Source organism: Lepisosteus oculatus, chromosome 2 (assembly GCF_040954835.1).
Source record: "Lepisosteus oculatus isolate fLepOcu1 chromosome 2, fLepOcu1.hap2, whole genome shotgun sequence".
In the NCBI taxonomy this organism is placed as follows: Eukaryota; Metazoa; Chordata; class Actinopteri; order Semionotiformes; family Lepisosteidae; genus Lepisosteus; species Lepisosteus oculatus.
In genome coordinates this window covers 2,636,525-2,649,379 of record NC_090697.1, presented here as the reverse complement: position 1 = coordinate 2,649,379, position 12,855 = coordinate 2,636,525, and the positions used below count along the sequence as shown (strand labels likewise).

The 12,855-nt window shown below is 42.0% G+C and overlaps 1 protein-coding gene across 2 annotated transcripts in view; it reads right to left on the bottom strand.

The window, feature by feature from the left end:
• med23 (mediator complex subunit 23) overlaps positions 1-12,855 on the bottom strand; it is a 31,993-nt gene that overhangs the window by 6,857 nt on the left and 12,281 nt on the right. For both annotated transcript variants that reach the window (XM_069195865.1, XM_069195867.1), the window contains 12 exons: positions 11,949-12,149; positions 11,262-11,405; positions 10,774-10,919; positions 9,968-10,213; positions 8,295-8,437; positions 7,589-7,763; positions 6,617-6,780; positions 6,210-6,334; positions 5,711-5,916; positions 3,233-3,413; positions 1,630-1,800; positions 169-385 (listed from right to left, as the gene is read on the bottom strand). In XM_069195865.1, the coding sequence (XP_069051966.1) occupies positions 169-385; positions 1,630-1,800; positions 3,233-3,413; positions 5,711-5,916; positions 6,210-6,334; positions 6,617-6,780; positions 7,589-7,763; positions 8,295-8,437; positions 9,968-10,213; positions 10,774-10,919; positions 11,262-11,405; positions 11,949-12,149 (2,119 nt within the window). The remainder of the gene's footprint in view (positions 1-168; positions 386-1,629; positions 1,801-3,232; positions 3,414-5,710; positions 5,917-6,209; positions 6,335-6,616; positions 6,781-7,588; positions 7,764-8,294; positions 8,438-9,967; positions 10,214-10,773; positions 10,920-11,261; positions 11,406-11,948; positions 12,150-12,855) is intronic.

The following is a 12,855-nucleotide window of genomic DNA, read 5'->3' as shown; positions in this document are numbered from 1 at the left end:
AATTACTTAATGCAGGTTAAAGAAATCAGAAATAATAAAAAAAGACCAGCCAAATCTTTAAATAAAAGACACGGCGATTTCAAGAACAGGCTGTGATCGTGGACCATTGAGATTTTATTATGCCAGCGCAACAAGGAATCTGAACTCGTTTCTCGAAGCAGACCTCACCGTGAAATTTGTACAGGCCTCCCAGGTGATCCAAAAGGGTCTCCAAAGACTTGGACACGGGCAGGAGCTCCAGGAACCGGTGTATGACGATGTCAAACACAGGCAGGAATCGCAGACAGACGTTCCCAAAGTAGATGGGGAGGTACTGGGGTGTCAGCTGTACAGGTGGATTCACCTGCTCTGCCAGGCCTTCGAAGTACAACTTCTCGGGGTACTTCTGTTGAAAGACAGTCAGTTCATATTAAATTAACTCACTGCAAAAACACCCCTCCTTATTCACTCCAGTCACATTTAATCACAGATGAAACGAGGACAGAAAGTTAACTATCTGCGATGGGATATAAGCTATGGGGAAATACTGACAAAGGGCATTTTAAAAGGTTACCTTCAACCATCAATCTTGAATGATTAATAAATTATATATCCCAAAATCTCAGCCAATAACCATTGTGCATTATGAGGATATCTGCTGGTATAAACAGCAGTGGCTGTGTTAACCTATAAAATAATGTAAATAGTAACTACATTTCTGAGCCTAGAAATGTCATGAGGTGAAAAAATCCACAGTCCTGGCAAACCAAAGAGTGGTTAGCCACAGCTGCTGCTAAATTAGGAAAAGGGGGTTATAACATTACTTCTTTTTAGAAATATCAAATGAAGTTAATTGGAAACAGTACGTCTCAGTGATTGACAGAAATAAAATTAAATAATTGTAATCATGCAGAGTCCTCAATGAAAGTCAGCATTAACTTGATTAGAACTAAAGATCTGCACAGAAAGGGATTGAAATTGATGTTGACTACAGTCCCCTTAACATAAAAAAACAAAGAGCCATGTGCTTTGTTGTAGAGTTAAAGATTGAAACTGTTGTGCTGTATGAGCACTGTTACAAGCTCCCCTAGAAGCAGAGTCTGGTTTTGTGTTGCTGTCTGCTAGTAAATGTTGCCTCTGAACCACATTCATCTAACAGACAGCTGCCTGATGTGGCCATGTTGTTGTGTGAGTTAAAACTAAAGAAGGACAGAAAAAAATTCCAACCCACCAAGAATAAAAATGATTCCTATCAGAGCTGCACTCTGGCATGCTGCACATAAGCCTTCTCTCTTAAAATGTATTATGAGGGGAACCACAATAAGTCTTTGATTCTCAGATACGAGTTTAGAATGTACATTAGTTCAATTCAACCTTAGAGCATAAAAAATCTGCAAGCATGGTACAATTTAACAGGACACACAGATCAAAGCCATTTCTATTTTAATCTAATAGTCGTCTTTGAACAATATACTGAATTATTTCAAAAGCATATCAGGGAAAGCAGCGACAGATGGGCATTCAGTACAATAAACACTTTCATCTCAGCTAAACAGATATTCTTCCAGGCTCACCACAGGGAATTTTCTTAAGATCCTGCAGCGCACAGTTCTTATTTTTGGTGCAGAGACAATGTTATTTTTATCCCACCTTGTGATAGTTCATGTGCTTGGTGTGCCAGTCACTCTGCAGCCAGTGTTCTGGGGCGTTCTCCTTCACGAAGTCGCTCACTCGGTTCCTGAAGTCGTTGGGCTTCAGCAACAGCAGCTGAATGATGAAGTAGCAGACCTGGGCCTCGTTACCTTCATGGCTTCTCATGGCCTGGAGAAGAAGAACACAAAGCTGACGTCGTATTCTGTGCAGTAATTCACCTTCTCCGGACTGGCGGGAGGATAATGTACTGTATGTGAAGGTGAAAGTGGCTCCTGGAATTGTAAACATATAAATCAGGTATGTGCACATGTAAAATCCACTATGCAGAATTATACAATGACAATATAGATGTAGAAATAGATTTCTAGTATTGGTTACATATTGTTGTGGGCTATCACTGAGCGATATCTGCAATACTGAGAAATACAGCACATAGAAGTGAGGTCAGTGTACTGGACAAGGGATGCAGTAACAATCACTTGGAGCTTAACACTAGTAAGACTAAAAAGTCGCTGGTGGTCTTTCATAGGGGAGGAGGTGATCTGCTGCCAAATGTCATTAATGGTGAGCCTGTGGTTAAACGGGACTCCTTCAAGTTTCATGTCTCTGCCATCTGACACTCTGTGAAGTGGGACGTTAACACCAGCCTCATCATGAGGGAGCCCCATCGAATGCTGTGCTCCCAACAACAGCTGAAGACGTTCAGGTCCAACCGAGAGCTAAGAAGGTGTCCAGAGACCCCTTTCTTCCCGCCAGCTCCCCCTTTAGACTTCTCCCTTTGGGGAGCATCAGACATGGTCCTGCCTGTTTCCTAAATAGCACCTGTCTAGAGGCTACAAGGCACCTAAACATGGAGATCTTGAATGCTGCAACTATCACATGGGAGTGAACATAAATGTAAGTGGAACAGACCTTCGATCGACAGAATAATATGTAATGTGTTTGTGTAAGTCTCATTTGTGTTCTGTTTTGTTTCCTGCACTGGGGAAAACTCTAATTCCAATTTTGTTGACATGGCAATAAAGAAATGAATTAAAAATGTGTTAAATGCTTAAAAGTTTTGTCACAGGTATGTCTTACATTTACCATAGCGGTTGTTTTGATATTCTTAACACAGTTGATCTCTCAAGACTATTAAAAGTACTAAGATATGTTTTTAAAATGTCACTAACTCAATTACTAGTTGTTCTGAGCTGGTTAGGATTCCCAAGAATCTTCATGTAAGCTAGTTAAATTAATCTGAGAGAACATTTCTGCTCTGTCCTTGTTTCTGTTGTCTGGAACATGTGTACCAGCTGTGCTCTTTCGCCCTTCTCCAGAAACGCACAAGATTACAGAAACCAAAGACAGCCAACACTGGCTGCCCATTAAGCGTCATATCCTCTCCCACATGAACCCTCAGACATGATCGTCTCTCTGATTAGCTGGCACAGATGCACACGCTTAAAAAGGCAAGCAAGTGAAAAACGAGCCTTTTCCTGAACATGTTTGTAATGTGGTAGCCAGTGATCAAACACTTTAATAGAACTCATGCATGTATTGGGGTTGGCATAACACCTTTCAGCATGAATGAAAAACAAAATGATGTAGAATTGCTCACCAAACACAAAATGAGCCGGTCTAAAGTGACGATGTTGTACTTCCACACCATGTCGTTGAGGATCTCGATACATTTGTTCAGCTGCTGGCCTCCCGCGGAGGTAGAGAACTCGTACACGAGGAAGTCGGCGAACGTCCTGACGTGCGCCACCAGAGCCCTGGCTCCGATCCGCTCCAGGACCCTGCAGGCAGACACGGGTCAGGGGGAAACACGCGACACTCCAGAAATAGTTCAGAAAAACCAAAGGCATTAAACCAATTAAAATATTAACCAGAGTGCCAGGCCTTGAATCATTACCACAGTACTTTTAAATCAGCATTACATGTCATTCTGCACAACAACTCCCTAGAGTTGTACATAAAAAAGAACATGGCTTTAAGCTATGTCAACTGTTCTGTGATTAAATAAGAATCGTTCACGTACACTTGCCATAAGACAATCCCTTGGGGCTAAGAAGTTTAATCAAATAAATTACAAGGGAACACAACCTGTTATGCAACCTTTACAGAACATTTCTACAGACTGAACTTTTAAAGGGAGATTTAATAGGCACAACTGCTAGTTTTGTGTTTCAAAATGGCCTTTTTTGAAAAAATATACAGAACGTTAAAGTGCCTACATAAAAGACAGCCATGAACAACCTTTTCTAAATTCCAGCAGAGGGCAGTGATTTCTCTTTGAATGTCAATTTTGAGCACGATCCATATAAATCAAAATTCGAATGCTCATGCAAACTGTTCTTTATGTAGCACAGCGAAGGAACAAGCTACAGGTGTATCATGCCTTGACAAAAGCTGCTGTTTACAATAGCCATTATATCTATGGACAGGGAAACAAAAATTGCCCATTTTTCTTCATTTATATACTGCTTTTTTTCCCCTTCTAAACAGTTTCGGAGAAGAAGGCCTCAGGATAGATAGGAGAAACATGGAGTGTTTTCCCCCCACAGATGTTTGCACATAAACTACTCCGCACTCTGCTGGACATTTCCTGGCTTTACTTCATACAAGCACAAAAAAAAGTCTAGTTCACTTGGACCCCTACTACATATTAGACACCCTCACTTTCTGGGGCAGCTCATCGCACTTATAATAATAATAATAATAATAATAATAATAATAATAATAATAATAATAATAATAATAATAATTGCTTACACTTATATAGCGCTTTTCTGGACACTCCACTCACAGCGCTTTACAGGTAATGGGGATCCCCTCCACCACCACCAATGTGCAGCCCCACCTGGATGATGCGACGGCAGCCATAGTGCGCCAGAACGCTCACCACACACCAGCTCTCAGTGGGGAGGAGAACAGAGTAATCAAGCCAGTTCATAGAGGGGGATTATTAGGAGGCATGGGAAATTTGGCCAGGACGCCGGGGTTACACCCCTACTCTTTTTGAGAAACGCCCTGGGATTTTTAATGACCACAGAGAGTCAGGACCTCGGTTTTACGTCTCATCCGAAGGACGACGCTGTTTACAGTATAGTGTCCCCATTACTATACTGGGGCATTAGGACCCACATGGACTGCAGGGTGAGCACCCCCTGCTGGCCCCACTAACACCTCTTCCAGCAGCAACCCTAGTTTTTCCCAGGAAGTCTCCCATCCAGGTACTGACCAGGCTCACACCTGCTGAGCTTCAGTGGGTTGCCAGTTGTGAGTTGCAGGGTGATATGGCTGCTGGCTACACTTACCCAGTGAAAAGCCGTTCCTAACAAGAGAACTGCCTCCCAGTCCTGGTGCTGGAGGCACACACACACCTGCCACTTTGTGTGCCAGCCCTGCTGTCTGGTACACAAGCCCACCCTTTCCTGACTTCGTCACCAGATTCACCCGAACTGCCTGACTGCTGCTCTCAGCTCTTCAACACGGTGGCGATTAGCCTTTCAGCTATTTCACTGCATGAGCAAAACCTTCCATTTCCACCCGAGCAGAAAATGAAGACCTTGCAAATATTCCAATCCAGGAATGTATAAGTTCAATAAAGGCTTCCATGAGGTCATTAAGCTTAGGGGACCTTCAGACCCTGGATCAGGAGCCCCTGGTCTACCTGGCCCAATGGCCACCTACCGTCATGCTCCGATTCCTCATCCCCAGTGACACACAAGATAGGTATAGATCCACCAAACCCACTAACTCACCCCACATGCAAGTGCACCATCACTCTGAACCTTAACTGCTCAGGGGGGAGACCTTTACACAGGAGCACAAGTCCTAAGGACAGTTAGTGGCCTCCAGTGGCAGACCTGTGGCCATTACATGCCTTCTGCCTCTGGCGCTGGAAGCATCCATCCATGCTGCCTGTAGACAACAGGCTCTACCCTCTGAAGTTGCACTAATTTTAGAACATTCTGAATTTATACATTACTGAAACAGGAAAGGGAACAAAATGTTGGAGCTCATACTGAAAAATGAACCCTACTGCAGGTGACTTCTGCAACTGTACCAATGCAATTATATGTTCAGTTACCTGAAACCAATCTGGTTAATGTGGTCTGTCTCTAAAAGCATCTTCCACAACAGACAGAGGAACAGAGGCGGTGAGCCCTGCATGGAGAAATGGGTGATGATGTCATTCTCATTGGTCATTGACTTCCACTTCCTGTACTCCTCCTCCACATTCTTCTTCAGGTTGAACCTGCTCTCCTGTGGCACGTTGTTCTGTCTGAAAAATGCCTGAAATACATCATAATTCATTATCAATAACTGTTCATTTAGGTCCTCTGCTAAACAAACATTCAAAATTTCTCATTCTATTGTCCTTGATCTTGTTCTGTCTGCTTCTTAAGGTGTTACTAGAGACCTGGTCTGTATGGCTAATTAAAAAAAACATGTCACCATTCTCTCTCTCTTAAGCATTTTTAAGCAGCATGAATCAAACAAGCACTCCGCATGTGTGCTACATGTATCATATCTGCAAAGAGTGTATCAGCTGCAACTGTACACATTCAAGAAGAAACTCCACATACCTGCAATGGAGCTGGGAAGCAACTCAGGGTGTGAGAAGCCCAGTTGTGTGGGGTGAAGCTCATTATCGTCTGCAGGATGTCTTTGCACCATGTGCCTTGAATCGAGTCCGAGCCAGTAAAGAAATCTGAAGCACAACATAAAAGGAAAAAAAACTGTTATCATAGGCTCTAAATATGATGTAAACTTGGACTAGAACAAGAACAAGGATAATTCTCCAATCATCCCAGTGAATAGTGGTTATAGGTAACACAAGACCTGACGGCAGAAACACGCGGGTACCACATTACAATCTCAGATTTTTCATCTTGGAAGTTCGATTTCTCATCTGAAGATACAGAACTCAAGAAAGTTCATGTACGAGAGGCACCTGAATGGCACAAAACAATACTCCCACGCGAGGGTCTACCTGTAACATGTGTCGCTCTGGCCAAAGTCAGAATAAGAGCCCTGTTGAGCTCCTCAGACTCGGCAGAGAGAACAGTTTTGGGGTCGTTGAGGAAGCGTGTAAACTGGGGCTGGACTTCAGAACTTCCAAGGGCTGTGATTAACCTCAAAGCTGTGCTCTCCACACTGCAATACAAGAAGCATTAATTCAATGGCATCAAGGCATCAAGGCTTTGGGCAATGTTTCTCGAGAGACATCTTCAGCAAAAACCTAAACACAAAATTATACTATGAAAGGTACCAATAGGACTACAATGTGTCACATGAGAAATTCGATGACAGAGAAGGCATTATATAAATATAATTTAGAAATGTCTGACTGTGTGAATATTAATCTAATAGAGCATAAAACCACGGGTTAGTCCCTCTAAGTGTGACCTTCTAAATGCACAGGTATATTCAGTTTAAATTACACAACGTTGTTTCATTTCCTGTCAATTTTTCATTAACAAAAAGAAGCCAGGATGATGATCAATTTTTTCAAATAACATTCAACAGGTATAATTTAACTTTGGGAAACAAAATTAGGATATTGCAGGCGGTGAAAAACATCAGTATATCTATTTTTATGACTGAAGACACAGTTATGCAAAAGATTTAGACGTTATGACTAATATTTACAATTAGTTACAATACCTTTATGTTACTGAATAAATTGATAATGCTCAAAGTCCCCACCTGTACTTATAACCCACAGAAATAATGTGAAATGTTATCAATACCACACAGCTCAGTTAAGAAGCAAAGCTGTTGGCTATACATAAGAAGCCAATGTCACATTCTGTAGTAAGTAATCCATCACATTTGCCAATCAAATTAAATTCATTCACTGGCATACGATGCTCATAAATGCTGGTGAATTGTAGAAGTCCGGGAAGCCCACCACCCCTCCTGCTTCCCCACTGCCCCCCCTCCTCCCCTGGCGCCGACTGACCACAGGTGCAGCTGGTTCTGGTTGGTCTGGGGCACAGCTGCCAGGGAGTGCAGGTGGCTGAGCAGCTGCACCCTGTAGTGGGGCTGGATGTGGTGCATCCGATAGCTGAACATCTCCAGCAGCGTGTGCAGGATCCCCCAGGCGTGGGACTTGAACACATTGGGCAGCAGCTGACCTGCAAGCATGCAAAACACACCTGAGCATGCTGTGCGATTGAAACAGCACCTCCTGATCGCACCTTTCCTGTCAATCAAACCCTTGCTATCCTATGTTCATGGGTGTTTCTGCATTTACCAACACAGAAATAGGATTTCAGGTGGGTAGCTGCGTCAGTATGCATAGGCTGTACAGGAAAAAGTAATAGGATTATTCCCTGCTGAAAAGAGAATAGAGAAAACACAACATTTCGGCTGTGGAGCCTTCTTCGGGAGAAACAGGATTTCTACCACCGAGAAAAAAGCTAGCTGAAACAAATTCTAAAAGGGTGTTTTTTTTAACACAAACATGTGATATTCACAATTTTTACATTCACAGTGTATTACACTACTTCCCTAACATTGTAATGTCAATCATTGAGCAAAAAAAATTGAATATTTCTATCAAAAGAACAATGCCTAAATTAATTTCCAGAATTATGCAAATTCACATTTTACAAAAAAAATTTTTAGGAATTAACAGAATAAGAACCAGAAAGCCCAGAACTTACTGATAAAACCTTTGATTCCCAGAGATTCGATTTCCATGTAGACCAGCAGGCGGCTATAGGTCTCCACCAGTGCAGGAGCCAGAGCTAGACTTGATTTGGCGTGGGCAAGTTTGATCACTCTTGTGGCTATGCTGTGAATGAGGCTGTAATAATGAAAGAAAACAGAATTTTGTACCTCTGAAAGTACAAGATGAAATAAAGCATTATTACAGCCACTGACTCAATCATAAGTTCTTATAAGAACAGCAGAAAAGCAGCAAATGAGAGTCAGCCATTTGGCTCATCTATCATCATTTGGTTGTACTGTAAGTAACTAATTGATAAAATGATCCAATCCAGCCACTTCTTGAGAAAAAGCATGGTATCAGTTTTAGCTTCCTATACCCTTTGTGCAAAAAACTGCCTCCTCTTGGTCTCAGTTTCAAATGCATCTTTCCTTAAAAGTTTCCATTTTGGTCCTCTGGTTAATGTTTCAGTGTTGACTGTAATGGACTCGACTGGGTTGACTTTGTCAATGTCTTTAAAGGACATGGGATACCTCAATCATGTCCCCTTGTAGATTTCTCTGTTCAAAGCTAAAAGGGTTAGTTCTCCTATCCTGCCAGAGGAAAAAAAAAATTAAAGGCGAGAAGGCATCTGGTTGCTGTTCTCTGGACTCTTTCCAGAGAAGGAACATCTTTTGGGATGACCTTCTTAGTACATAACATTCCAAATGAGGTCGTACTTGCGAATTGTACAAATCTCACAGGCTGTTCAAAAGTTTCAAGTCTTTAACTTTGTTCACCCAAAGAGAAAAGAAGCCAAAGACACAGTATAAATGTTTGAACAGGGAGCTGTCTCAGAGAACACTGGCTGGAAAGGAACAAGTAAGGTTAATTTTACACTGGAAAGCAGAAAGATAAGGTGTTTTGAGTGTTTGAAGGAGCTTTCCTCTGGTGTGAAACCTTCACCAGGCACACTTGAAAAATGCTCAAGAGCCAAAACTTTATTTCTTCTTTCTACCCCTCAAAGTGAAACTAAACTTTATGGTTCTTGAAAATTAAACTTCAAAAGTGCTGAGACGCTGTCTTAATACATTTTGTAAAAACTCCAACTACTAACCATACTTTGATTCTGAAAGAGTGGAGCATTTCACACACAACTCCTTATGAAAATTCCTCAAATTCTTTGACAATATGTCCATGAAGATGTTCCACTGTGCTGCTTTGTTGCAGTCGCAGAAGTCTGCTTTTGCAATGCATTAAAATACAGAAAATATCAAGTCACTTAAAAAAATCATAAAATAATTTTCACTAGCAAATCCTTCACAGTACGAGGTAAACCTGGTTATGCAACATAAATCAATACAAAATGTTGTGGGGAAACATTAAAATTCACTTCTCGTATTAATACTCACTATTCCTCATATTTACAATTACTATACGTAATACTTGCCTGGCAATTTAAATCATGACCATCTAATCTTATTATATCTGCATATAAATACAAGTATAAGGGAGTGAGATCTATTATCGCAAACATCATTAAACTTCATATAGCAACATAAAAAATATATTTTTGGAAAAAATGTTTGAAGTGTGATGAATGCACTCTAAATTAATGAACTCCTAGAAAACGCCCTCCTATAAATCTTTTATATGTATATATATATACGCTGATCGTGAGCACCACACCTCATTTTAGCGTGAACAGTGAGTGAGTCCAGCAGGTTCATCGGCAGTGGGGTGACAGAGCCCGAAGCCATGCAGTTGGTCCCAGGAAGGGTGATCCTCATGTTTCCATTCCCATAGATGGTTTCCACCAGCACCCCCATCGGCAGCGTGAAGCACTCGGAGTTGGTGGAATAAGCGTTGCACAGGAGCGCGATCTTGTAGTCCGACATCTGGAGACTCTTATTTCGCAAACTCTGCTGCAAGAACCTGAAAATGGACAGATCACGAGAGCAGGGCAGCCCTAAATAACGTGAATCCGTCAAAGTCTCGAAAAGATTCCTTTGCAGAATGTGAGACAATTCTTTACATTAAACACGTGCACAAATGTACGCAGCTTAAAAACAATCAAGAATTTGAAATGCGACACTAAGATAGCAGCTGCCTAAGACCTACAATAATCTCTTGTGAAGTGGACCCATGACATCTTAGTGCAAAACTAAGACTTACAAAATATTTATTTCTTACTAGTGTACTGAAATACATGTACTGAATACCTAACTTCGGCAGCATATTTAGTTCTCAGTATGGGGTTACAGAGAGCTTAACTTGAAAAAGAACTGCTATTGATGGTGAAACCTCCTGGAATATGTTTACTTAAACGGTACGGAAAACTTTCTACAAATGGGAATGCCTCTTATAACAAGGGGAATGACATCCATTCTCAGCTCAAACACTGGCTGTAAAGAGCCACAAACTTTTTTTTGTTCTCTTTTTAGCCTGCAAAAACGACAGGAGGAGCAGATGTGAGACACAAAGCAAAGACCTACTCATGGTGGAGCTTCAGAGAGTGAGGGATTGGTATCTGGAGCTTGGAGTTGTCATTCTGAGCCTTCCTGTTGAGGTGGATCCAGATGCAGGTCATGGCGAAGGCATGTGTGGACTGGGGCTTGTTAATGTCAGGAACCGGGATACACTGAGAAAGAAACAAGAATTTAGTGCTCTGGTGCTGCTCCCGCCTTGCACATTCCCTCATAATTCAGCAGTGTTGAAACTGTCTGACCTGCACCTACTCCCGTTTCCTGTACAGTTACGCACAGCTTCATTCTGCTTTCCTCAAACAGTAAGGACAAACAGACTGTTTCAAGTGCCAGGAAACTGGACAGAGAATTGGCGGCGTTACCTGGAAATCACTCGTTACTTTCACACAGACACAGTTTCACTGCAGAATTAAATCACTCTCTTTTTTGCTTTCGGCGTTGACCTTTGACCTGCAACAACGCGGCAGCTCACTGAACATCTTGTGCTGTTTAGTTACCTCTTTCTCTGGGTACAAAAGATCAAAGAGCTTCATAACAGGAAGGAAGTCAGCAAGAGCATTCTTCTGGATGCTGCCAGATATAAATTGCAGAAGAACCCACATCAGGTGATCCCTTCCCTTAATGAGACCCCGTCCAGCCAGCTACAAAGCAACAAAAAACAACAAAACTCCCCAGCTTAATTCACATACACATTCAGTTTTTTTTAAAACTGCAAACTGTGAAATATTAGAATCCATATTTGGTCAAAATTATGTGTTGTTCCAGAAGAGCTAAATAGACTGCAACATATTTTTGAGGACAAATTCAATTTTTTGCTCTGAAACTATAAGGTGGGATGAAGTAAAAATGACTTTTAACTGAAATACGACAGACATTTATGAAACCACAAAGCGGGTGTGCTGTGTATGATCACACTACACAGGGGCCTTAGCTCAAATGCAAAACTTGACTTAACTGTAACTTTATATTGTAAAAAAAATGATAATAGTGCCTTTGCAAAAAAGGCACACAACCTGTACTCCTAGCGTGATATAAAACATACAACCCGAGAAAATCTTGCTCCAAGTTTAGCATTTGCAGATTCACACATTTCAATACTTATTACTTTCCAGTTTTTTTTCCCCCCAAACGAAATGAATTTCAGCTCTGATCCTGCAGGTCGGAGGCGGGAGACCTCCACGTACCTTTTGGTGAAGGGAGAGGACCATGTGAGGGAAGCTGGCGAACTGGAAAAGCACAAAGAAGATGAGCTGGCTGGACAGGTGCTGCCAGAGCAGCTGGCTGGTGCCGCCGTCGTCGAACTGCTCCTCGGTCTCCGAGCGCTCCATGGCGTACACCACCAGGTCCACCAGCTGGTCCTCCAGCACGGGGCAGCGCTGCTTGTGCTGCAAGGCGAGAGCGGAGCACAGCACAGTCACGGCCCTGCGCCCCCGCCGCACAACACACAGGCCCCTCTTCCCAAAAAGCTGCACTATATTAAAGCGCTGGCCGAGAGCCGCCGACACCCGCGGCCCGATCCGCTTCCTTTGCCCTCAGAGCTGGACGCTCTGGTCCAGGATGCGTCCAGGAAGAATCCCGCTCGTTGTGCGATTTCCTCGGATACTCGTACCCATGCTCAGGATGCCGAAGAAATGGACAAATATGTTAAGCTCTCATTTTTAGCCTCACTACTTTAAATTCAGGTAATACCTAATCTGTTTGAGCTTTGATAAAGTTTTTAACCAACTTTCCAAGGCCGGAAAAAAATGCCTGGTACTGGAAGGATTAAGGAAGATGTGATGTGAAGTTAAAATATCAGTGTGTCAATTTTATGACCTCTCAGAAAGGAAGCGAGTTTATCGTAAAAATGAAACAATAGAGACAGCAGCATTATAGAACTGTTGCTTTTACATTTTGTTCTATTCCACGACAGTGTTATAAACACTTTAAAACAGTCTCTTTAAAATAGTATGTAATAATTCAGATTTTATACATCAAAATATGAATTACAACTAACTTCTAAAAAGAAAGGACAAGAAGATTTAATGTGTTTTGTTGATGATCTATTCAGCACAATCTGGTCAAAACTACAGTGTTTTGTAAATACTGAAG